At 37.6% G+C, this 27,934-nt stretch overlaps 3 protein-coding genes across 4 annotated transcripts in view; 1 reads left to right on the plus strand and 2 right to left on the minus strand.

Annotated features, from left to right (window-relative positions):
- LOC129720890 (fibrinogen-like protein 1) overlaps positions 1-27,934 on the minus strand; it is a 368,457-nt gene that overhangs the window by 120,622 nt on the left and 219,901 nt on the right. The window lies entirely within an intron of this gene.
- Positions 11,614-12,933, minus strand: LOC129720889 (antichymotrypsin-2-like). The gene is made up of 2 exons (XM_055672775.1): positions 11,837-12,933; positions 11,614-11,772 (listed from the first exon to the last, which is right to left on the minus strand). Exons 1-2 carry the CDS (start codon positions 12,846-12,848, stop codon positions 11,648-11,650), a joined length of 1,137 nt encoding a protein of 378 aa, XP_055528750.1. The 5' UTR covers positions 12,849-12,933; the 3' UTR covers positions 11,614-11,647.
- Positions 25,612-27,018, plus strand: LOC129720888 (serpin B3-like). The gene is made up of 3 exons (XM_055672774.1): positions 25,612-25,732; positions 25,788-26,741; positions 26,801-27,018. The coding sequence occupies exons 1-3, from the start codon at positions 25,660-25,662 to the stop codon at positions 26,926-26,928; spliced, it is 1,155 nt and encodes a 384-aa protein (XP_055528749.1). The 5' UTR covers positions 25,612-25,659; the 3' UTR covers positions 26,929-27,018.

Genomic DNA, 27,934 nt, shown 5'->3' on the forward strand with positions numbered 1-27,934 from the left:
TCGGAAAGAAAATTATTTTGAAAGTGGATCAGGAGCTCGAGGGAGAGCTGCAGAACCTGAAAGTCGAGCGTTGCGACGTGGAGAAACTATTTGGTGAGTAGAATAATTAATTAATAATCTTTTTTTAGTTCAGTGTACAGTGGGGGCGATGCAATATAGGGGAACTGCTCCATTATTCATCTCAGCCCGTATATTCATCTCATTCAACATGTAGACACAATTGAAAACAGGAAAAAACGCATATTTTCTTCTTAAACCAATCTGCTAATCCATGGAATGGATTCTTCTTAGTTCACTTAAGATTCCTCATAAAGCATAATTCTCAAAAACTCACTTAAAAGCACTAAATTTGATATTATAGTCGGGCATCTGCACTCGAAAACTCATTTATTTAAATCATCTACCTCAGAAAACAAAATCCACGCATCGTTCTATACGGCTACAACGGGACTCGTTCAGCCGCCAACCAAAGTTTTTTCATCATTAATCACCACTTTTTATTTTAATCACTAAACAAAATCACTCACTACACTAAGAATATTTTAATATTTGAAATGTTCACCTCAAATTTCCTAAAACAAGTTTGAATTAGCAGAAATATATGAGATGAATTTCTACAATTCCTAAATGTCAACTGTATGTATTCTCATCTGTTTTCACTGCGTTGAAGAAAATCAAGAGTTGCCAAATCAGTTTCTGTTAATACGAAAAAATCATACTGTAAATGTTGAATTATTCCGACATAATTGACATAAATCTACAGCACTGTAGTGGTTACATAGAATACCAATTTTACACGTAAACAACTGCAGCGGGTATCTAGGTAACTACTACGACGGGCTGCGGCTACGTTAATTCATGATAATGTGATTCATTCATGATTAACAGTGTGATGAATATTGGGGCATCGTGAGATGAATAATTGAGCAGTGATTCAAGTTTTGAGATGGATATGGAAGCTTTGTGAAAAATGGTTTGTTTTAGAAAATTCAGGATAAATCTAGCTAATTCTACTAAATATACAATGCTAAACGATTCCATAAGAGTACGTAAGCATATTACGCTTATTTGTTCAATGATTTCGTGAAAATTTGGTGTTTAATCCATGCATTCTTCGTGAATATCGGCTTAATGAGATGAATAATGGAGCAGTTCCCTATTCCTCGGTCATCGGATGGACTTTGGCGGCACATTTGATGAGAATCAAACTCATTTTTGTAAAATAAGGGTTAATTCAGTAATCAAAGAAAATTTTGCTGAATGTCGGTCAAGCAAAACGAATTGCTGAATTTCCAGTACACATTTAAATTGCTGAATTTCCAGTACATGCTTTTTATTGTTGAATATCAGTGAAGATTACTGAATTTATTTTCGGAAATTTGGTGTGCAGTTTTCAATAAACTTGTTAAGAAGGTGATGCGAAAAACTTTGCTGAAGACCAGAGCTTAGTAAGAGGATGGAATCGAAGTCTAGGTTAATCAATGTTCAAGTACGAAGAATTTCGTGTACACTAGCACTACATTGTTGAAAAATTTCGTATTCAACTTTCCACCATCCAGAAGCCCTTGGCAGGTTTCTGAAAATGACTGTCTTTCCCTGACAGCAAATTTTAAACTAAACCGGCTCTCATTGTATTGCATGGCTCTCCCTGCTTTTTTCATCTCCTTATGAACGTCGGTTTTTGACGTGGGACTACGTCTTTGTTTTCTATACTGGTATGCATTCTGTAAAATTGGAAATAAAACTGACAAATGTTGCGTCAGAATTCAAACAATAATAACAGCATAACCTCATGATGGATAACAATAACCAATATGTTGTTGGATAGATAAAATGTTTTGGATAGATTACAATTTTGTAATACGATAGTTATCGTTATTTTTCCATTGCGGTTAAAATTCATAAAATGTGTCAATAACAAATTTACGCGAACAATGAACCAATCACATGCGAGCATTCCCAGCACAGACGACATGAATAGACACCAACCATTCCCTGTGATATTCTCTGTATCAATATCCAAAAAGAAATTGACAGAGTTTCCCCGTCCCAACAGGTCTATTTATGTTTGTTTTCATTAACCTAGACTAATTTGATGTCTCGAAGGTAAAGGTTTTTCGAAAAGTTTGAAACAACTTCTTGCCTTGAACAATTTCTAAACCTGATGTTGGAGCGTAAAAGAAACTGATGTCTTGAAAGAAAACATGCTGGTAAAAGCAACAGTGCCGTAGAGTATATGTGGAGCAGAGCGCCGCTAGTTTCTCGTCGTCTATCATTGCAGCGGGCATGACTTCTATTCGGGTGCAATCAAAACTGCAATGCTGCTACCGATGGTGATTGAAAGTTTATCTCATGAATATGATTACCATAAAAACCATAAATTACTCAACAAGAATTGAACATTTTTGCAACGGTTATAAGTTATTTTTATTTATTTTTATCTTCGATATTCACTCGTGACCGAAATAATCTCGAACGAGTAAGTTTCTAGTAATATATATTTATAGAAGAGTAAGAGCCGGCAAGTGCCTAAGATCTATTAAAAATTTTTTTTTTTACATTTCAACATTGACTAAACACTGATTAGATATTTTTTTATTTTTTATTTTACAAATAAAATAATATACTTATATTAGCTGTCTTCGTTATACAGTGAATGTTTTTGTTAGCAAATGAAACAAACTTGAGAAACAAAAAACAAAAATGAATCTATTTCAGCTTTAACTTCGTTGTAATTGTTAAATGTTGTTTGCACACAAAAAACACTACAGGCACAACATCACCAAGGGTATATGAAGTTCTTTCGAGTGTAATTAAATATATTTCTGAAAAAATGTAGCGAAGACTGAGAATTAAAATACGTAAATCACTGAACAAACGTATTTATTACAGTGTTTAGTCCCACGTCACCATTTCATACAACCCTAGAGATGTACACCTTGTAGCATTTCTCGTGTGGGGAATAATATCAACAATGGCAAAATATATGAAACGGTTCGCTTCGTGTTCATCATGGCATCGGCATAAGAAAAAGGAGAAGAGTCATTCCATGCTACTTCGCAAGTCGATCCTGATCGACCATTCACGATACCGCTGAAACTTTTTACAGTTGTTACTCTTTGATAAAGAGGTAATTTTTTATATCAGTTCTTCATGTAGACTCGCGACTTCTGTCCCAAAAGGGCCTATCCAAAATGGTGACTGATGGATAAAAATTTCTATATCGAAAAAACGGCTTGTTTGATTGAAATGATGTCTTCAGCAAAGAAATGCGCAAGTTTAATAGCGAAACATGTCTCTGCTCATCCTCTCAGCTCCTGGTTCTCTAAATCTTGATTTACTTGATATAAACTTGTACTGTCTAAATTGGTTCCCTTTTTTGTTTTTCATGTTTTTTTTTGTAAAAAAATTAGATTTTTAAAAGAGGTGCTTTTCGAGATATTTATTATTTTGTGACAATTTGGAAAGTTTGTCACATGAAAACGGTTTTTACAGTATAAATATATTTTCTAGTACCGCAGTTTTATTACCTACAATTTGCTGGAGACACCATTTCAATTAAACAAGCCGTTATTCTGATATAGAATTTTTCATCTATCAGTCACCATTTTGGATAGACCCTATTTGGAACAGCAGTCACGAGTCTACATGAAGATCTGAAGTCATAAAATGACCTCTTTATCAAAGAGGAACAACTGTGAAAAAATTCCAAAATCGAAAATGACATGCTAAAAAAAATTTTTTTTAATCGATTCTTCTGGGATGCCTCAGAAACGAAGAAGTGCGAGCTCAATATCATCGATGACAGCCGCAGTCGATCAGCAGGCTGTCAACAGCGCAGGCCAAACCAGCAGGACATCCTCAAAATGAACAAAACTAGGCTGTCATGTCTGAACGAACAAAATACATGAGCAAGAATGAGCTGTCGGATGCAAAACAAGACAGCCATGTTGCCTGTGTAAGCTTTAGCTGTATGGATTGGTTTTTGGATGAAGCTGTTAGAGTAAAAAGAGACAGTCGTCAGTTTATAGTTTCACATCGCAGTCTTTTTCCGAAGCCTGGTTTATACAAAGTTTCTGATCATAAAAATATTGAAAAAAGGGAGGCAAAACACTTGAAACAATAGTGGGTCTTGATTGATAAGGAAGTCAAAATTTTCTGGTCAGAGCCCTCCAAGGATGTGGAATTGAGACACTTGCAGCCACATATGTTTTTACGCCAATAATAATCCTAGATGTTACGTCACTGTTTGGTTTACTGCTTATCATTTCACACACACACACACACACACAAGCTAAGGTCTGTTTGAATAAACCACGTATAGATTTTGAAGACTTGATTAAGGTTTTTTTTTTTCAAAACAAAATACAGACGGGGGTGCTTCACGAAGTGATAAAGTTTTAAAAATTCAACTATTTTAATGTACAACAATAAACGCTTTTGAAAACAATTACTCACAATTTTCCTACTTTCGGATGTTCTCAAGAAAGAGGGCCTTCCGAACATAGCTACCCTGGGCCCTCAAGACCTTAATCTGGCCCTGCATCTAGAGGCTGGAAAATCATGGCTGTGAGATTGACAGAGGTGGTGCAGACAAATTTGAAATATAATCATTTTTACAAAACACTTTTTAGTAGAAGGTTTCTATTTGACGTGAATCGACATTTCCTGGTGCTCTGCATATAAAATTAAACTCCGTTGTTTCTATCGCTGGCTACTGGCTGTTCGGCTATTAGATATTTTACGAATGCCTAAAATAGGTGTGCGATTTTTTTAGACTTTTGTAATATTTATAGAGAAGAGCTAACTGAATTTTTCTCTTGTTAATAATTTGAAATTATTCTGTAAAGACGCTAATTTTCTAATTTATTAGAGTTATTTCAACTTAATTCGTCATACTTCTCCAGCAGTTTGACTGAAACAGTTTTTTTAAATGATCAATTATCATGTATATTCATAGTTTCATTACAATAGCCGCCCATAAGAATAATAAAACTCTTCCAACGAAATACGAAACAAACAATGAAAAGGACAACGAAGGGTAAAAATAATAAACTCATCGTTGTCTTACTTTAGATGACGTTATGTGTTAAACTTTGACCAAAAAATCGAATTTCTTTTCTTTTTCTACTCAAAAATTCAACACACGTAAGCTGTCAAATTAAACGTAGCAATTGTCAGGTGTCTAACGGGTTCAACCTTTCCTCTACTCGTCCCACTGCGATTCAATAAAAGAAAAAAAGCTCTCACAGTGAGCGTTGTGTCGTGAAATCAAAAAAAGTACCAACATCAGGTCATGTTTTAGAATATAAAAACAACATCAGGAAACCACAATCAGATTTCGAAATAGGGACATCTCTGGCTAAATTAGAACGGATAGTATCTTTATCTATAAGACAATTTCGACGCCTGTTGTGTGATCCATGTGGTGCTACTTCTACAGATTGTGATGATGGCCAAGAATGTTATTTAAGTATCGTTGCAATGTTTAGAATATTTATCTAAAATCGAATTACATAAGTTTTTATATTCTACTTACCTGAAACGCTGAGCAAAGCTGAAATATGTATACACATTTCACTGTCTTTTTTCGAAAAATCATTCAGGACATTTGGATTAAAACACTTTAGGAAAGCTTCGACCACCGTTCGTTGATATTTAAAAAAAAATCCTATCTACTGGTTACTACCTGTAAAAGCACATACTTGTTGATCTCTAGTTCGAGCGAAGGCTACTATGTTTATTGTGAGAAATCTTTTAGATGATGAAGGAAGCGGTCGAGAATCGATTTGTCACACGCACCGTAGATAGTGAAGCAGTAAAACCATATTAGCAACCCTTGACACCGACACTAAGGATAGGATCTGCCGAATTAATTTACCACTATACACCTGTTTATCCATTGAATCGTATAACAAACTTTGCCAGCCCCTTCGGTTTTCTCAGGAGGCAGGCACAGCCCCGGAACCAACTGTGCACATGTTCCTGTTTTCCCTCTCGTTCCGTTTCGGTGGCTAAAGGCATTGAAAACGGCAGCGACGACGGCGCGGTCTGTCGAACAACTTTGCACATTGTCCTACCTGATCATCGTCACTACCGCGCGCCGCTGTCTTGCAGCCGTTCCCGTACAAAAGGTCAGGTGCTTTTGCCCTAATTTATCGTTTTCAAATTTGCATTTACACTAACATTTTTTTTCTTCACGTTTTTGACTATTCCCAGTTCAACAGCTGAAGTGTGACGTCAAGTGGAACCTGTCAGTCTCTGTGACCATATGCCAGACGGAGGATTGGCTGCAAAGATGACAGACGTGCGGGAAGCGCCCATTGATGGGAACTACTGACTTTCTGTACACTCTCACACCGTGTTGAATAGGTCAACATCAACAGACACTTGTCGTGGGAACTTTCGGTGAATAATCAAAATCCAGTCGACCTTCGCATGGGAGGTTGTGTAGACACCAAAACTATGTTTTAATAAGTTTTCCTTTTTGTGCTTGACCTAACGATGCTACCTCGTTAAGTATACCGACGCGAGGTAGGGCATATAAGAGCCGTTGCGGAACAGAGTGGTCTATAGACCATTTTTTCGAATATAAGTTTTTTGCATAAGCCGCTTCTACTCAAGAAGCTGAAGTTGGGAGATTAAGAAAATTTCGAAATATCGAATTTTTAAGCTGGCCGTTTTGTTTCGGAACAGAGCGGTTTATGTACATAAATCGATGTAATACTATCATGTAACACGTAACAGGTAGCATATTACATGTGATAAGGAACATTCCACTTGTTTTGTACATGTCACACGTGATATGTAACATGTTACACGTAATGTAACACGAAAAATGTAACATGTAAAATATTATATAATATGTAATATCTTGTGTTACATGTGTTACACGTGACATCTTAGGGGCCATCCACATACCACGTGGACAGCTTTAGGGGGGGGGGGGGGGGGGGTTGGGTAATGTCCACGGTCCATACAAATTTTTTTAGAAATTATATGGGCAGTTGTCCACGGAGAGGGAGGGGGGGTTCAAAATCGTTAAAAATCTGTCCACGTGGTATGTGGGTGGCCCCTTACATGTGACATGCTATATGTATCATATAACATGTGACACTAGCCATTTTATACGATTTACCGTCTTCTTCTTTGTCATTTACCAGGTTTGTGTACATAGACCACTCTGTTCCTTAACGATTCGAGGATTCCAGTGAATATATATATATATATATATATATATATATATATATATATATATATATATATATATATATATATATATATATATATATATATATATATATATATATATATATATATATATATATATATATATATATATATATATATATATATATATATATATATATATATATATATATATATATATATATATATATATATATATATATATATATATATATATATATATATATATATATATATGAAGTAAGAGTGGTCTATGTACATTGGTGAGATAAAATCACCGATTTCGCAAAGAAACTGTTAATTTTATGTATCCCAATGTTAACCCACTTCATAACCTTTATATTAGAACATTTTGTTTAAAAGAATCCGTTGAACGGACTTTTATTCAGAGATTTATTGAAAATTGCTTCTCCTGAACAATTTGCTCGATGGCACATAGACCACTCTGGTCCGCAACGGCTCATAAGTTGACGCCAGATGTAGACTCTTAACCAACCGAAAAGTATACATAAACTATCACTTACGATTCACACGCAGAGTAGGAAAGACAGTTTGGCTTCAAAAATGTCAGGGAGTAAATTCAATCTGATTTCTATTTCAAAACTAAACAAATTTCTGGTTAAACCGCCTAATGTGACAAACTCTATTGCTATGGTAGTGTAAAAGGGCCTCCTAATCCCTACAAGTCAACTTATGGTTAGGACTAATGTTTGCTAATCCATCCTGAATTTAGAATTTATTTACATGTGATTCCTCATAGAAAAACGAGCTTCTAAAATTGGAACCATTTATGAATCGTATTAGGACTTTTTCGTTTTCGCCTGTGATTTCCGTAAGAGAAAAAATATTTGAACTGCGAGTTAGTTCGACTTGACTGTAATAAACGTAGTTGAAAGTTTCAGATTTTGACATCGCATCTATTTGGCCTATCGTCTGTTATACCTTGTGGTAGTATGTCTCATAAGATTATATGGTTATACCTCTCATCTGTTATACTTGACGTTTAAATAACTAGCATACTTAGCCCAAACTTTTTATAAATTGCATCCACATGCCCCGTGTTCTATCCCCGACTACAACCCATTAGAGAGGGCAATCGACAATCACACACACACACACACACGCACATGGTGAGTGGGCCAGCTGTCAAAGCACTGGTCATTCTAATCCACTCCCATGCAGCGTGCTTAAGAGGTGCACATAACTCTTCGCTTACCAGCGGGCTTCAATCTCGGGAAATAACTGTCCACTCCACTAAGCCGAAAGTTGACAAAACTGCGCTCTGACAGCTAAACAAGAACCCCGTCACTCGCGTCGGCTCTAAAGCAGCGCCTGGTCTACGTATGTAAAACTCGATAGAATTCGCTCGCCAGTCGCGCGGTGTTAAAACGTTGTTGGTGCGATCGTTTTGCTTATTAATGGTTTTATTCATTCATAAACATTTGTTTCCATGTACAGCGGGGCGCACTTTCGCGCGCGCGCTCCCATGTCCTGTCCTACTCGTTGATCCTAAAATATGCCCATAAATTATAACACGATCGGGGTTTTACTCGATCCTGATGGGGCGAGCAGGGTTGGGGAGCCGACAGCCAGCTCCAACTTAGAGGGGTCAGATAAATTGTATCTCAATCGTCGTGTTCTCTCCAGGATAAACGACTGCTGCCGTGAGTCAGATGAAGAATGGGACATGACCGGCTGTAAACAGTGCTGAGAAATGTCACCATAGGGCAGTGGGCCGGAGGTTTTAGAAGGGCCGTCTGTCAATTCGACTGTCAGTCCGTAAGACCACGTGTCGGAAACGCAGCGCGCCGATTGTTTGCAGTTAGCTGCTCAGGGCCGGCCCGTCAGCCAGCGAGTGAGTAGTAATTAGAAGGATTTACTGTAAAGTGTAAATCAACGGATTAACGCCCAGTTTTGACAGATGTGTACCAAAAGCAGTCAATACTCCTGTTGCGAACTGGGAGCGGAGCTACACGAATTCTTGATCATTAAAACGTACTTCACAAGAGCATACCGCAGTCCCTTTCCCGTCAGATCACTTATGAATTCATATGCCACTTCTGCGTCCAAGGTCCTCTCTCGTTCTGGACTTAGGGCGGTGGAAGCGCATAGATTGGACTCATTTGAATTTATCAATGTCTGGCTGCCATATTCGAGAGGAATGTTTGCTCACATTTGTCACGCCGTCGAAAATGTATATGGGAAAATAGACTGTCGGGGGTCGCTCGTAGGACTGCTCTGTCAGCGGAAGGCAGACAGGGGTGATGCATGTGCACGTGAAACGGCAGGAAAAGTAGGGAGATTTTTGACAAATGTTTGCAGTTGTCTGTCTCTTTTAGGAACTATTTAACACCATGAAGCCGTGGCACACCGTGTCGGATTATGTATTCATTATGAAGGCGGCGGATGGCGGCCGGGTTGTTGATGCTGTATTTGTTGTGGCATTTAACAGTTGATGTTTGAAGTCAATGATAGTTCTTTCGATCACAATTGGTGTAATGAAACAGATTCACTGGGTTGTGGTGACGGTTTAGCATGGAGCATTTGTTTGTCAATTTTCTATTAATTTTGTTGAATAATGTTGTATTTTCGAATACATAATATGTAATTTCAGCTTGGTAACTACTTACAAAACGATGATATGAAAATGACATGACAATGACATGACAATGACATGACAATGACATGACATGACATGACATGACATGACATGACATGACATGACATGACATGACAATGACATGACATGACAATGACATGACAATGACATGACAATGACATGACAATGACATGACAATGACATGACAATGACATGACAATGACATGACAATGACATGACAATGACATGACAATGACATGACAATGACATGACAATGACATGACAATGACATGACAATGACATGACAATGACATGACAGTGACATGACAATGACATGACAATGACATGACAATGACATGACAATGACATGACAATGACATGACAATGACATGACAATGACATGACAATGACATGACAATGACATGACAATGACATGACAATGACATGACAATGACATGACAATGACATGACAATGACATGACAATGACATGACAATGACATGACAATGACATGACAATGACATGACAATGACATGACAATGACATGACAATGACATGACAATGACATGACAATGACATGACAATGACATGACAATGACATGACAATGACATGACAATGACATGACAATGACATGACAATGACATGACAATGACATGACAATGACATGACAATGACATGACAATGACATGACAATGACATGACAATGACATGACAATGACATGACAATGACATGACAATGACATGACAATGACATGACAATGACATGACAATGACATGACAATGACATGACAATGACATGACAATGACATGACAATGACATGACAATGACATGACAATGACATGACAATGACATGACAATGACATGACAATGACATGACAATGACATGACAATGACATGACAATGACATGACAATGACATGACAATGACATGACAATGACATGACAATGACATGACAATGACATGACAATGACATGACAATGACATGACAATGACATGACAATGACATGACAATGACATGACAATGACATGACAATGACATGACAATGACATGACAATGACATGACAATGACATGACAATGACATGACAATGACATGACAATGACATGACAATGACAATTTTTTTTCTGCGGCCACGATGCTTATTTGCAATCGTAACTGCTCGAAGATTTCACCACAGACAAACAGACGTGCCCATTCGAACAAAAATCCTGAAAAATCTTCGCCACCATGTGGACTTATTGCCTACTAACTTATTCTCGTAAAACGGTTTTTGTCTTTACTAATAAATGTGCATGCTTGCTTAAATCAACACAAGCGGCATTACTGATGGTTTTTGCCTTTGATAATGAAAAGGCACGCTTGCTTATAGCGACACTAGCGGCATTATTGCCCACTAAGCGAAATTTCAAAATAATCGTTATTTTTCTGGTAGATGAAATCGTCATCGAGCGGCACGTCTGTTTGTCTATGATATCACTATCCTCTGGATTGTCGCGAAAGACGTCGCGTGTTGAATCGATGATGAACTGTTACTTTACCTTATTAAATACAACCAGTTCTAGCTTTAGTAATGAAGTCTGTCGCAAGGAGTGGAAGCTAGACATTTATTGTGTAATCATCACTTTATTCGTGCGTCATTCCTATCTTTTATCGCTGGTAATTTTTCTCACCTATAGAGTTATTACCCAATTAACCAGGGCACTTTGTGAAAGAACCCTTCACATTTTTATAATTATAATTATAATTATTATTATTAACTTATTATTTTTATCACTCTGTGATGTTATTGCAATGAATAGAAGAATTTCGAAATAAATATTTTATTGATAAATATTACACTATTCGTAGTTTGAGTAATGACCAACCAGAACGATTGTATCGGTAGAAATTTTTTTAATAATGAAGATAAATGGTTGATTTACGTTGAACTGGATGTTGTCCGTTCGATCTTTTGCCAGCGTAGCTGTTCAAAAAAAGTACAGAAATTACAACAGATCATCGATCAGATTCACTTAATTTCCACTTACGCTGAACAGCGGCTGAATCGGTACCTTCCTCATCCACCTGCAGTAGAGTGCTTTCTACGATCTCCCCAAGCGCAGATTTCCTGCCCTTGAAGAAACTTAACTCTTTCGCCCAGTACAGTTGACCATAGCCGAGCTTCTCGATGACCTTTCTCACAGCATGAGTAGTTTGTATTTCGAACCGTGGCAAAGAAATATCGACCACCGTTGGCATGGCCGTCGTTTCAATGTCCTCCAGCAGATCGTCCGAAAGGGCACCCATCAACGATTTGAAACTGCCAGGCCTTCGGGGAATTAGGACCCACATGGACAAATCACTCTCCTCGCTGTAAGGTATCTGAACGACACGGAAAGTGCTGTCGGCTTTGTACAGCACCTCGATAGTTTTGTGCATCATTTGCACGTTGCGTTGTGTGCCATCCCGGAAGGTAAATATTTGACGATCGGTCGTCGCCGGAGAAAATTTCTCCGCCCAGGAAGCTTTCAGCGAGATTGAGCTCAAAATAGCCATTTCGGAGCGAGCGTCGAGCAAATTATCGCTCACAGAATTACCTATCAATCCATTAGCGGCGTTCCCGACTGACGATCTTTCGGAGAATTGAACATTTTCCGGTAGCGTTTTGAACACTTTCTCCCAGACAGCCGCAAATTCGTCCGTGAAGGCATCTGGATTTTTCAGAATTTTATAAACCATTTGCAGTTGCTGCATATCTCTGACCCCGCTCAAGAAGCTGGCGGCATTTTCACTGGCCAGCTCTTTTTGCTGCGGGAGATAGAATGCTCGCGCGAGGGTTTCTTCGGCGGTGGATTCTGCCGCTTGCAGGAAGGCCGCCATCACCAGACGAACCGACAGAGGTGAAACGGCACAATTTTTCGACCCATTGTATGATGCCTTAAAGTATTCGATCGAAAAGCGCGCGTCACCGAAGCTGAAATCGGGACCCTCGGCACCAGCGACAACGGTGGCGCCCGCTGCGAAGCTCCAAAGCAGTAACGGTATCATCCTAATTAGCATAGCGATCGCGCGTTCTCGTAACACCTCGCGAGTTTAGAAAGTTGCACCAACCAAAAGCGATGACGACACCCAACCGAACCGAACCTACGCGGATGACTAACGAAATGGAGGGATTTGACTGTGGTCCAGCGGTGTCCATCATTGACGGTACCCAGCCTCGACAACCGGAGAAAGAGAGCCAAGGTGAACGAATTCTCGTCGGTGATGATGTTACCATATTCCGGCTTTTATTCTTTCTCTTTCGCGAAATCTTCTTCGCTAGGAAGATCGAGTTGGGATGTGTAGCGGACATTACCTAATTTACTACGCGCAAACTCCTTTTCCCCAAGTTTAAGTGATGATGGTTATGATATTGACAGCTTTCGTGAGCATTTTAGTAGCACTATTCGTGAAAGAGGAAAGTGAAATTTTGTTTACTTCGTTTGCCTTCGTAGTAGTATAAGGTCTAGTAAATAATCGTAATTGAGGATTACAACGATTTTCGTCGGAATTCGATGATAGTTTGGTTTGACATATTTTTTTATTGTTTCCATATAAACAAACCTATGAAGCTCATTCGTGCTAAACCAGGGAGGACAATATCATTTTCAAAAGCTTGTTCTGAATCCATTGAAGCATCTTTTACCTGGTTACACAACAACTTGTCCAAATGAGGACTGCATATACTATTGCTGGTCCAAATAATTTCTTGTTATATAACACATTATTTTTTAGACAAAGTCTAGAATGTCTGTTGGTAAAAAGATATAAACATTTTAAATACTAATTGCATTGAAATGTTTTTTTCAAAGTGCGACCAATTTAGGATCACTCCGTTCATCTGAAAAACGTGATTATTGATGGTATTGAGAAATGAAACTCTTGGTTTATAAGGAAAAATAATGAACTGTATTTTTGATATCTTAAGAGAAATAATCATTTCTGCAAGTATGAAGAAATTATATCTAAACTTTTTTGCAGCTGGCTGCATATGACACGAAGGATTTTTAAGGATTTTTACTCGAACGAAAATGCTTGTATCGTCAAAAACAGGTATTTCTCATAGCCTAGTGTTAAATCAGGAAGATCAGAAATGAAAATGTTATATTAAATTGGGCCCAAGACACTTCCTTGAGGTACATTAACTTTAACAGGCGATTTATCAGATTTAGCATTTAAGTAGTTAACCTGAAGAGTGCGACCAGTCAAGAACCTTTGTATCATTTTTGTTATGTGAACAGGTAAACAGAAATTGGATAGCTATCAAACCTTCATACCAAACATTGTCGAATGCTTTTTCAATGTCTAGAAGAGCAGCTACGGAAATAATAATAGAGCAATAAAATTTATCTTCCTCAAATGGTAGCCGACTGTCATTTCCAAACTTTCATACATATTATAAAACGCAAGATTTCAAGTTTTGATTAGAATAACCGAAAGCGTTCAAAAGAACAGAACAATTTTAATTTAACTAAAGTGCTCTTGAAAGTTAGAAAACCCAGGATCAAAATAATCAAAAATATACCGTAGAATAACTAAAAGCACTTTACAATCTTACGAAAGCAAAAAAAAAAATTAGTTTCAAATTGGAAAAAAAATCGAAGCAGCAAAGCAACTCTTGAAAAATATAAAAAATTTATCTCAAATTAGTATCTAATAACTTGAGAAAAAGCAACTACCTATAATCCAGAAAAAATACCAAACTCAAGAAAAACTATATCGAATTAGATTGAGAATGCATTGAACCTTTTGGAGATGTAGCTTGAAACATCTGAAAATACTTCGAAAGATTTGAAAGAATAACAAAAATAATTTCCGAATTCAGCCTACAATAGTTGCGAAACGTCTCTAAAGGCTAAAAAAGCCAATACTGGAAATGATGGTTTAAACCGTTTTAATTAGACATAAAAAGTCAAAATAAAATATGATCAATGCTTCGACAAAAAGTGCTTCAAAATGCTTCTAGGTACAAAGGAAACAGAAAAAAAATAGTCCAAAAACATATAGAAAAATTTTCTGAAGAAATGGATGAAGCAAATTAGGTACTCCGAATCAATTAAAAATGCTTGAGAATGCACCTGGCATCCAGCAAAAACTAAAGAAAATGATCTTAAATTTGGTTCAATTAAGTAATTCTAGCGAGAGGAAGAAACTAAAACAGAAGAAGGTTAAAATTTAGCCTAAAAGAAAAAGGGCCAAGCAAAAATTTATGTAAATTTAGCTACAGGTGGTTCCATCCATAGATGAAATTGATTCCAAATTCAGTTCACAGCTAAGTTGCAAGTGCCTCAAAGAGTGACAACCAAGTTTATGATGAATTGTTTCAAATTATCCTGAAAAAACCTAAAAGTACCAACGAGAGAAATCAAAGCGAAAGAAATACATTCTATTTTACCTGAAGTTCTTGAGAGGCTCTCAACATGTCTGGAGAACTTTTCCAAAAACGAAGAGGTCACGAATAAAATGATTCCAAATTTATTTTAAATATAGCTGACAATGACAACAAAACCAGAATACCATCTGTAGAATTTTTATTATAGGCCAATGTACTTTTTGGCTTAATTACAATATATTTTGGTACGTGGACAGTATCATTACTCCCTCCTTCCTCCTGTGGACAAGCGCGGAAATTGGCATTGCTTTGAGCATTATTCTAAGAACGAAGTTTTGCATTAAAATCACCGATTATTAAGAATTTGGATGTATTTCCTGTGAATTTTTGTGAATTTGGAAATAATTTTTCCGTTTTTTCGCGTAAAGGCAGGCACTTCGTACTATAAATTTCCCGTTCACGGCCAGCCCGGAGCGAAAGGAAAACGGCTTTGACATCCCTTTCTCGCTGATTGTCAACCACAGCAGCACCTTCTTGGGAACCTTCGTGTGTCTAATGAACTTCACCTTGGAGCTCACTTCTTTCGTGTGGGAAGTAAAATACGAAGTGCCCTGCCAGTCGTTGCCATCCAGAGTGAGATTGGCCTCGTAGTCCACCATTGCCGCCACGTCGTGATTCTCTGGGGAAATCGACTTGACCAGTAGGGTGGGACAAAAAAATAAATTCTAGCTCCCATGCACTTTTCGGGTTCCTTATGGGTCCTATAACAACCGTGTAACTTTTCAGATCGATCGGCGTAACTATATCATTTCTTATCACATGATTGAATTTGCAACAGCAGCATGCTGTACCCACTTACATTCAATCACCGAATTCGTTTTTTTTTCACCGACTTTTCAACAGCTGAGCGCTCGGTAAAACGTTCGGTTATATAAACCACTACCGACCGATCAGTAATCAAATTGTTGTTGCTTTCTGTCATTATTACCGACCTAATTCGTGAAAACGGCGAATGCAATTAGTTGCCAAAACCACCGATCAAATCTGTAAGTTGTGTAAGACAGTACCTACCGAAAGATCTGTGATGTTTGTTTTTTGTTCACTTTTAATTATTTAAGAAAACCCGAAATGAGTTTTCTGAAACGTAAATTTATGTTATTTTTATTCAAATGTTATTAAAAATTTTAACTATTGAAAACTAAAAAAAATCAAAATCGTCGTTCGCCGCACCGAATTTGCATGAGTGAAAATCAAACGTTTTTTACTGCTGTGGACTGTGCATGAACTTCATGCCAGTTGTGCTCATAGTTTCAAAGCCGAGGATCTTCCGGATGTGTCCATTAACATGGTGGTGTGAACTTTTTACGTAGCATGCAACAAATGCTCGGAAGTAGAAGCAAAAATTGTGATGGTTTGATGCCTAAAATATTCACAAATTTTATCATCATATACTTACGAAAAATTTGTTCTATGCGATCTTCTTCTTGTTGAAGTTGTTGGAAAACGTCCTCCATTTTTTTTTCTTAAGCAGGAACTTCAATGTTCAAACGAACCGAGAATGTGACTTGACAACCAGAAGGAGAACAACGAATAGAGAAAATTTGACAGCGCTATAGTTGGTACGGTAGTTTTTTACCAATATTCGGTAAAAGTTTAATTTACCGAACAGTTCAGTAGAAAGCATAGCAGTATTCAGTAAAATTATTTGTTGAATACAGAAAATATGTAAAGTTATATCAATTTCACAAACTACTCTGTATTTTTTCAAACTTACCGATCGAAATTGTAATAATAATTACCGAACTTTTATTATCTGATTGAGTGTGTAGCAGTGTTACTGGAAAAATTCAAATTCCATTCGTCAGACATTCAATCAATTCAAGTTGGGGTGAATAACTTTTTCTACAAGCATCGTAGCGTCTTACAGTCTTTAGAAGAGTTTTTCCCAAAACAATTTCCTACAAATATCATGTAACGATATATTTTTAGGAGCCAACTGGACATCTCTAGAGAATTAGTTTTGAAAAAGTGGATTTTCCCATATAAAATCGTATGGAAACTTTTAAAATCGGGCGCAAAAATATAGTTACACCGATCGATTTTAAAAGTTACACGGTTGTTATAGGACCCAAAAGGAACACGAAAAGTGCATGGGAGCGAAAAAATAACACCATCGCTTTTTTCCCATGTAACCGTGGCCCAGTCTAATGTATATCCGTGTTCACCAGGTACTTTTGAAGGTTTGCAAAGCGCACGCAGCAATGTAGACGCTTTTACCTCGGTCTTCCTTTTCAGTATCCTTTGGAGCTTCTTGTCGCTAGGGGGTTGTTGATCGTTCGGAACCAGGCTTTCTTTCGATACTCTGTTTTTCAATAGTGCCAAGATGTTGTAGATGCCGGAACGGGCGTATCCGGCGTCCACAAAGTGCCGCACGATGTTCGTTTTTTTTTACGCGACAGGGTACCGTTCTTTGAATGCGCACACTTCTGATCATCAATTTTTGTTCAACTTTTTACCGCAAACGTTACCTACTTGAACAGTCTCGTACATCGAGTTACAGTTCAACAAAATGAACATTCACTGCAGGGTGAATTATTGCAGGTATTCCATCTTCTTAGAAGTGGGACTACCCCAATCACAACTGGCTGACTTTTCTGCACCAAGTCAAATCAAGCCCAAAAAGTTTTTTCTAATACGTAAGCACCAAATTTGAAAGTGGCATTTACCCGTCGTAAATGCAAATTAATAGGAATGCAGGTGAAAACTCATCCGAAATTTGTACTCTTTTTGCAAATCGCTTTTAGGAAGTTTATACTCGAAGAAGACCGCGACCGTGACTTTGCGTTCATCCTCGAAATCTCTAACCATGTATCTGTTGATCAACTTTTAAAGCTTTGCTTGGTTGACTGCATATATCAATGGTTGCTACTCCATGATTAATCGGAATCAGTAAAATTGCATGATGAATCTACTGAACGGGGCTGAAAATAACCGACCATTTTCGATGAACAAGTTTCAGTGGCTCAATACTTTTTAGAGGATCAATAACGGCGCCGGCCACGTCTTGCGATCAGGTTGGAAGAGAGCTGAGATGTTAGTGTGATTTTTACTGTTTGAAGACCGTGTTAACCTCTGCATCTCCACAAAGATCACAGGAAGGAGATTTTTGTTTGTGGGGTATAAAATATATCCGTCTCTTTTTAGCTATTCCCGGTTTATTTCCTGTTCAGCCGGCTGATTAGAGATGCACTATTGGCTTATTTATATTTGGTGCCGGTTTAGACCAATGCACTGTGTGTGGTTTTTTCAATGAAACACAAAATTGTTTGACTTTTTGACTTGAGACTGATTGTAACAGTACTAAAATTTCAACAAGGCTTTGAAGTATTATTTTTTGAAATTTTTAAGCACGGATTTTTGAAAGAATGCGGTTTTACACAACTAAGCTTATCAAATCCCTTGGTAACCATAAAACTACTTTGTATAAGGTATTTCTAGCTTGTAGCTAATTATACACGTTGTTACAATCGATGTAGTTAACGGAAAAACAAGAGTTCATTGTCTCGTTTATATTACGTGCGTAGATTGTTAGATTATGTAGTCCGATATTTTTTGCGTAGATAACATGCTAGCTTCTAGGATTACCTCTATCAATCACTCGTTTTCGTTTTGCTGCTACATTCCGATTCGGAACTTGACCTTCTGTTTATTCTAAACAGACTTCGCAGCCAACTGTTTAGTGTACAGGACAATTGTGGGGCTAGCGCTACGATCCTACTGACACCTAACAGTCTCTCCCGAGCCAAGACTCTACCCTACGACAATGGGCTTATTAGGCCAGCATCGTACCTCGAGACCAACATGAATGGTGCCAAATTTTAAACCTAATATTCCCATTAGGTTTAAAATTTGGCACCACTCATGCATCCCAAGCCCGACAATTAGAGTAAAACTTTATAAGTATAAGTAACAATACAACGGTTCCAGTCCATTTACAAAATGCCGAAGTACACGCGACTACAACACAAAATTCTTCTTTTTCATATACACTCCGAAAAACACACCACAATTACGAATGCATGGAACAAAGCAGTTACACCCTGTAGTCACTGTACTTTTCCTTTTTCTGTATCTGTTAATCAACTTTCTCAACACAGAGTCTTCAAAGCACTTGAAAGCTTAGGCGCATCAAAAGGGCCTGGACCTGATGGAACTGCCTCGATATTTTGGAAGAATCTTTCAGAAGAACTTACAGGTCCATTAGAACGCCTTTTCAATTTATCATTAAAAACGGTAAATTCCTCGAAACCTGGAACTATTATTTTTAGTGCCTATTTTTAATTTAGATGCGAAATCTGATGTGCGTAACTATCATGGGGTTGTTATTGTCTCTTAAATGACAACATTTTTCAGTAAATGGAAGACCATTGGCTTCTTTAGAAGTCGCTCAACAACAACCTTGGAATTTGTTACTTTAATTCTCAACGCAATGGATAATGGCAGGCACGTAGAAGATCTTTGCACTGACTTTAGCAGTGGTGGGCACCATTCCACTAATTCGCTAATTCGCTAATTAGCGACGCTTAAATTCAGTTAGCGATTTAGCGATTTCGCTAATTTTTGAGCTGGTTGGCGAAACTGTTAGCGTCGCTGAAATTTCGGCCTTCGAAACGCAAATCGCTAATTCGCTAAATTTTGTAGAGAAGCGACAATAGAAATATTTAGAAAAACTGTGAATTGCTGATGGCGTACGTAAATTGCTTCGAAAGATGAACATGCTTTACTGCGAAAGTTACTTATATCAGTTTTTTACCCTAGAATGGAGTTTCAGTTATCGTACAAGCCACAGGAGCATTTTGAAGAACAAGCACAAGGTCTAGATTGAATTTTCGGCACACCAAGAACTTTGGTAAATTGCAATGCGCTTGAAATTATGACAACTTTGGTTCTACTTTTTCGATTCAGATAATAATTGAATTTTTATGACAACTTTTTTTAAGAGTATCTATTTTCAATGCAAGCTAAATAACTTCTGTTATTCTTGTTTATACAAAATCAAATAAGAATACCGTTTCGTAAACCTCTTACTGTAAATAGCTTTAAAAAGTTATTGTTTTCGTTTGTTTAACCAAAACAGATCAAAGTGGTCCAAATCTTACTTTTGTAAGATTTGGACCACTTTGATCTGTTTTGGTTAAACAAACGAAAACAATTACTTTTTAAAGCTATTTACAGTAAGAGGTTTAGCAATAAATATAGCGATATGACTATTTACATATTAAAAAGTTAGCGATTAGCGATTAGAGAAAGTTCCGCTAATGTGGGTTTAGCGTTTAGCGTTTAGCGATTATCGAGCTAAATCTTCCGGTTAGCGACTTAGCGATTAGCGTCGCTAAATTTTCGGTTAGCGGTGCCCACCACTGGACTTTAGTAAAGCATTTGACCGAATCGACGTACCGTTATTACAACTCTCAAAAATCCACAAACTCTCAAAATCCATTTCAGTTATCTCCAGGATGCCCCAGAGTCCACTTCGTTTTATTTTGTATGTAAATGACACTTGGTCGGTGTTAAGTCAGACCGGACCAAGAGACATATGATCATTTCGAGTAAAACGAATTTGAAGTTTGTTGCTCTGTGAATTTCGAAGTTTTCAATATTACTATGCAATTTTAATGTTATAGGTTAGAGATACTCTTTAACGGTAAACAATGTTATGTGATGTATTATGAGTTCAACGAAGACAATTTTATAACTGGTTAGGTGAACTTGGTTCACTTTAACTGAACCAAAGAAGAATCTATATTGACTTGGTCCATTATGACTGAACAATTGAAAAAAATAATTTTAGTCAATTCATCGTCGAACAGTCCAAAGTTTTGAAATTGTATTATTAGCTCCTGCGACACCAAAAATAACCCTATCCATGCGGAGAGAAATCAATGTTTAGCTCAAAAAATGAACTTCAGACTCTTATTAGTCATCAACTATATGTACAATTGACACGAACTGTATTGCATATAAAGATCAATATGATTAATTTGTATTGTGCCGTGTGAAATAAATGTTGTGAAAAAAAATAAAGATCAAGCTGTTCTCTAACCGTACTGAATAGAGTCATCGTGCAAATCTTCTAGTGTAATTGTTAAACTCAAATCAAAGTTTAAAGGTCAGATGATGCCTGGAATGGGTTGATCAAAAATGATTCGAAAAACTTAAATTATATTTATTTCAACAAATTGATAACAAAATTAATCACTTGATGAAATTACTCGCGATAATATTCTTTTTCTTAATCTCGTTGCAAATTCTCATAGAAATTGATAGTGGATTGGAGGAACGTACTTCAATAGATGCATAATATCTGCATATTTCGCTTTTTGATATTCCATGCCAAACATTCACTTATCCCATTTTTTAACCTCCTCAGGACAGATTTCCGTGGTAACATTTTCAACTTTGAAGTCAGAACCACTATAATCTGAACTTATTTCTGAAATTGTGGAATTTTGCATCACCCACACTAAAAGTTAACATTTCTTAGTTATGTGTTCAGTCAGAACGGACCATGTACATTTTTTTCATTTACTGGTAAAGTATACTTATTATGTTAACGGGTTTTGGGGCTTTTCGCTAAGTTACATGGCAGCTTTAAAATCAACTTATGGTGACTTTACACCAATGCCGAAATGCCCGTAATAACCACTTTTTTGTATTTGACACATGGTCCACTTTGTCTGCACACTATGAGGCATGTTATCTGGTCAGTTAAGTGATAACAATAAAACACCAAAAAACACATTTAAATAGACGGAAAAGTGTGAAACTTACCAGATTCCTCCGATAGATCAAAAGAAAAGAGTCCTCTGATACAGAGAAATCTGTAAATTTACTTGAAAGTTCTTCAATTTTTCTTACTTGCATCAACACGTGAACGATTTGCAATCGCATAAACACGAACACTTGGTCCATTCTGATTGGTTACTATGATCACTTTTCTTTGGTCATTCAGAAAAAAATTATACCGTTATTGCTGTTGTTGCTGAGATAAACGAAATCTGACTGATGTGTAATGTAGCGTAAGAAAATCATGGTCCAATGTTATCTCTAACTCGTTTTTGCCTTTCTCCTAGAAAGGTATAGCAATCACTGGAAAACAGAAGGTATAAAAGCGGTCCCAATGGCCGAATGTCATATAACACGCGACTTCTTTCGACGAACTGAGCATTTTCTGTATGTATGTATGTATGTGTGTATGTGTGTATGTGTGTGTGTGTGTGTGTATGTGCAACTTTTTTTTCTCACTCACTTTTCTCAGAGATGGCTGGACCGATTTTCATAAAATTAATTGCAAATGAAAGGTCTAGCTGCCCCATAGGTTGCTATTGAATTTCACTGCACTCGGATTGTAACTGTGTCCGTTGTTCATAAAAATGTGAAATCACATAATGAAAGTAAATATATTGACTTTCTCCTAACGGTCACTGGCTAATTAAAGGGTAGAAAAGTGATCCAAATGGCCGAATTTTATATACTACTCGACTTAGTTCGACGAATCGAGTATTTTTTGCATATATGCATGTATAGGTGTATATGTTTGTGCGTGGGTGTGTACGTGTGTATGTGCACCTTTTTTTCGCACTCACTTATCTCAGAGATGGTCTGACCGATTCTTTCTATCTTGGTGTTAACTGAAGGGCCTATTTGCCGCTTAGGTTGCTGCAATGAAATTAATTGCAAATGAAAGGTCTAGTTGCCCTATAAGACCCTATTGAGTTTTATTGTAATCTGATTTCTAGTTTAGAGGTTATGTATCAAAATGTAAAAATCACGAAACATCAATATCTCAGAAACTACACAACCGATTTTAACAAAATTGGTTTCAAATAAATGGGCTACCTAAACAACCCTTAACTTTTGAATTTTATAAAGGTTGAACATGTGGTTCAGAAGTTATGGAAAGAAACGTGTTCTGGAGACTATTTAATCTCACTCATGTTTCTCAGAGATGGCTGGGCCGATTTCCATAAAATTAGTGTCATATGGAAGGTCTTGTTGCCCCATAAGACCTTATTGATTTTTTTTGCAAACGAATTGTTACTTTGCCTGTTATGTTTAAAAATGTGAAGTCCAGCTATGAAAAGAAACATATTACGAAGACTACTTGGACTCACTCACTTTTCTCAGAGATGGTTGAACCGATTTCCACAGAATAAGTATCAAATGAAAGGTCTAGCTGCCTCATAACACCCAATTGAATTTTGCTGTAATCGGACTGTAACTTCGTCTGTAATGTATCGAAATGTGAAAATCACAAAACTTCATTATCTTAGAAACCGATTGTGTAAACCGATTTGAACAATATTGGTATCAGATGAACGTGCTAGTTAAGGGTGAGCTGATGAATTATGTTTGAACACGTGGTTTCGAAGTTTGGCTGCCCTATACGTTACCTCTTCATTTGATTGTAATAAAACTTAAGCAACCGTTATGTTTGAATTGGTAAAACAATGAAAGTCTATTATCTCAAGTATTACATGACTTATTTGAACATAACTAGTGTCATACAAACGAGTCATCTCTCAAACTTACAAATAACAAACTTTGCTTTGATCAATATCTATGGCCTCAACATGATTTAAATGCGGTATCGTACTATCTAAACGTTCCCGCATCGCTCGTGATTAAATTGTTCAAAATTTAGAGTCATTTCTTTTATTTCGCTATTTCTTAAGCACTAACATTATGTCAAATTTCATATTTTATACTTTAATAACAACTTCAATATTTTAGAATCCAAAGAGTGAATATACCTTTATTGGATTTAAGCATTCATGTAAATCTATTTTTACAAATAATAAGTTTGAATGAGAAAGGCTGAGTCTGACCGCTAGGTGGATTAATTTAGGTTTTTTTTCATTTTTGTGACTTGGTCCGGTCTGACTTAACACCGACCACTGGTGTCATGCTTAAAAAATAAATATATTAACTTACGTAGAATATATGAAACTCTTCATGCACGCAAAAGTTGGATGGTGCGAAACCAGTACAAAATTGTGCGTTTTTAGCGCAATTGTTGATGTAATTCGGAACCAGTACAATGATTGCGTGTTGGGCATAACGCAATTATTGCTCTAGCGTTTCTCCAATGTATTTGGCAGCTCCAAACTACTACACCTAAACAGTTTCAACTGGTATCAAGCAGCATTGCAAAGCGAGCGAGAAGCAAAACCTTTCTCCTCCTTTCTGCTTGAGGACGCTTTTCAAGTCTTTTGCACACACGCTTTCGAGATACTTTTTCTTCTTCATGCATTCCTCTGAATAGCAGCAAGCACGCATCGACAGTATGAGTGAGACTAACAACACTGGCATCTAGTATGTACAGCACGGGTGTCTCGCTCATTTCGTAAAGCGACGAGACATCGTCTTGCGCGTCGCAACCCAAACCGAAAAAGAAGCGAAAGAGCAACCTGCAAATTATATGTAACGTATCTAGTCTCGTCGCACGTACATGGAAAATCTACGAGCAAGAGAGAAAGAGCAGTCACTAATACACTCGATGTGAGAAATAAAGTGTCGGTATATGATACATATTCTGATTTCAAGCTATGTCAATGTATTCGCAGTACAACTGTTGCGTTATGCGTTTCACACATTTATTGTGCGATTTCTGTGCAACATTTGTGCGAATCGGGAAGACACAATGATTGTACAAGATTTCAACTTTTGCGTGTGGAAATCAGAAACTCTACCGACTCAGAATACTCATGATACTCCAAATATACCACTAGGTGTTACAACAAAAAAAGTTTTTTCCGAAAAACAGTGCAGAACAAACTATGCGCATGATTCGTCAGTGTAATCTACATTGCGAAACCAGAACAAATTAAAAAATGTCTGAAATACACTAGAAATGATGTTTAGATCGTAAGAAAAACATTGTAAACATCATAAATAACAACTGTAATAAACTATTTTATGTATTCTACATATGCTTGACGAAATAACTAAAAAACACTCACTAAACACTCGTCAAACGTTAAAAACAGACTTGTTACATTGCGATTCAACAGGTACATTTTAAGACAATTACTCGCTGAAAGCGGAAAATTTCCAATATCTTTCGGTAGTCTAAGACTAAGCCTAGAGCTTTTGGTATTTAGAGTCCTTCTGAAGCCATAATTTTTCAGTTCATTAATTGAAACACGAAATAGGCTAGGCACAATCAGCAAAATTTCTTATTTAAAAAGGCACTTTTACTAAAATTGCGTTCCTGTTCTTCGGAGCATACTGCAAAAAATAATCATCCATCATGATAATCATCATCATCATCATCATCATCATCATCATTTCAAAATAAAACTTGCAAGATTACAATTGAGTCCTTCACCTTAGTTAGCAGTAGTATAGAAAGATCGTGTTTTGATAACGCTCGATTGCGATTGTGGAACGATCGTGTTCAATCGCGTGTTGGTTTTCAGTTAAACGTTAGACGGCTTTATGTGTGAAATGATTTCACCACTCAAGTTCGTAGTATTTTTGCTGGTCATTCATAATTCTGTGGAAAACAATGGTTAGTAAAAGTTACAAACATCCGGTTGAAAATGTACTCTTTTAATAATTTTCAGATTTCAGTGCGGGCAGTTTGGACTTCACGGTTAGATTTTTCAAGAATTTCTACAACCAATCGAGTAACTCCATTGTGTCTCCGATATCGGTACGCCTAGCGTTAGCGACTATTTATCAAGCAGCAGGTTCGAAGTTGGCACCAGAAATTCAACAAGCAATTGATCTTCAGCAGCAATCAAAAGAAGAAACAGCAAAAAATGCACGCAATTTTATAGAGCGCATCAACAACGATCATTTACATGTTTTGTTCAAGGCTTTTAAAATAAACGATCAACTAGAGCCAAACTTTGAGAAAGCAATTCGAGCGGCACTTAGTACAGATGTTGAAACTGTGGACTTCCAGGATACTACCCTTCTATCCGAAACCATCAATGAATGGGTTTCCAATGCGACTAACAATATTATTCGAGATTTCGTTGAAGAGCAGTCCCTTGAACCAAACACGGAATTTATGCTGATCAACGCTGTGGCACTAAAGGCCGAATGGGCCAGCAAGTTTCCCGCAGACGCAACTCGTCAAGTGGCTTTCCATTACGTCAACGGTGACCGCGAGGTGGACATGATGCGCCAGGTAATGACGGTTCCGTACCGGGTGACGGAAGATTTTCACGCTGCCGAGTTGGCGTACAGCCAGGAGTCGGATTTGTCCATGTGGATTATTTTACCCCGAGGTCGGGGATCGCTGAGAGATCTCGTTCGAATGCTTTCACCAGAAATGATCGCCGGCATCCGGCAGGGCAGTAAGACGATCTTGTTGACTGTTGAATTGCCACGATTCTCGATTCGGAACGAATTCGATGTGAGAAATGTGTTGGAAAAAATGGGTCATTCGAATCTGTTCGAGCTGGCTGACCTGGAAGTGTTCCGTGGAAGGCGATCGGAAATTAATGACATCTTCCAGAGTGCCGTCATCGTCGTAGATGAGGATGGAACGGAAGCTTCAGCCGCCTCAAGTAAGTCGATAGCAGCGGACTTTTTTTTAAACTTTGCTCCTTATGATGTTTCTCCTCAGGGGTCAACGTGAAATGGCGCAGTGGGCCACGACCCTTCTTTGCTCATAAGCCGTTTATTTTCTTCATTCAGCAACGCTCGACAAACACGATCCTATTCATCGGACAATATTCGAACCACGAAGATTAAGAATGCATTACCCCTTCTGTAACTAACAATCGACGAACAATGAAAATATACGCGAGATCACAGGTTGAACGACTTTCACCTGGTAACATTTTGGTCTGGTTCTACATAATTTTTTGGCGAAAAAAGGGTGCTGGAAGAAAAACATACAATGAAAATTGTCCTTTGTATTTCCGCGACCATCGTAACTTCATTCTGGAAGGGAAGGACCCTTTTTCTTCCAGGTGCACACCTTGGAATTGCGTCTCAAAAATACTATTTTATTTAGATTCAAATGTAGAAAAGCAGACCTAGCGCCGGAAACTGCGACGTGCCAGCCAAATCAGTGAAAACTCTTCAACCTTTTTTTTTCGAAATTCTCCTTTTGTATTTTCCCATAAGAACCGGAACACATGCTGTTTCACGTGTGAAACAAAAGTCCCGGCACTTTGGCGTAGTTCCTGGGAACAACGCACGATACTATCGCATCGGTCGGTCGGGATGAGAGTGCGAAGGGTAGAAACACTTTTTCCCACCGACCCCTCCGACCAGAATAAAGGAAAAAAGCAGCCAGCACGTAGTTATCGCAGATCACAGAGGCCAATTACGGGGTTTGCTTATCTTGAGACCGTGCTCGTTTTATCGGCGGGAACTGTCAGTAGTGTAATCCTTTCGCCCAGGCTCAGCGGCCGTAGGTGTTGGCAGACCGAGCCGATTGTTGGTTCGCTTTCAGATGAAGGTTTCCGATTGCAGTGATATATTGGGACATAAGCATCAGCCACGGTGCCTGATTGGCGTTGGTTAACAGAGCTGTTGATGCAGGATTTCACGTCAATCCACCCAGCAGTTGGTAGTAACTTCTCTGATTTCAGTTTCGTAAGTTTTTGTTGATTTACGCAGCTTTGCGTACTTGAATTCCCAAAACGAATTTGCAGTCTATTGGATGGGGACATTTGCTGTTAAAAAACTTTTACCTTGAGAAAATTTGAGTTCAAGAATCAGAATGCATTTACTACAAAAACATACACTT

This window comes from Wyeomyia smithii, chromosome 2 (assembly GCF_029784165.1).
Source record: "Wyeomyia smithii strain HCP4-BCI-WySm-NY-G18 chromosome 2, ASM2978416v1, whole genome shotgun sequence".
NCBI lineage: Eukaryota > Metazoa > Arthropoda > Insecta > Diptera > Culicidae > Wyeomyia > Wyeomyia smithii.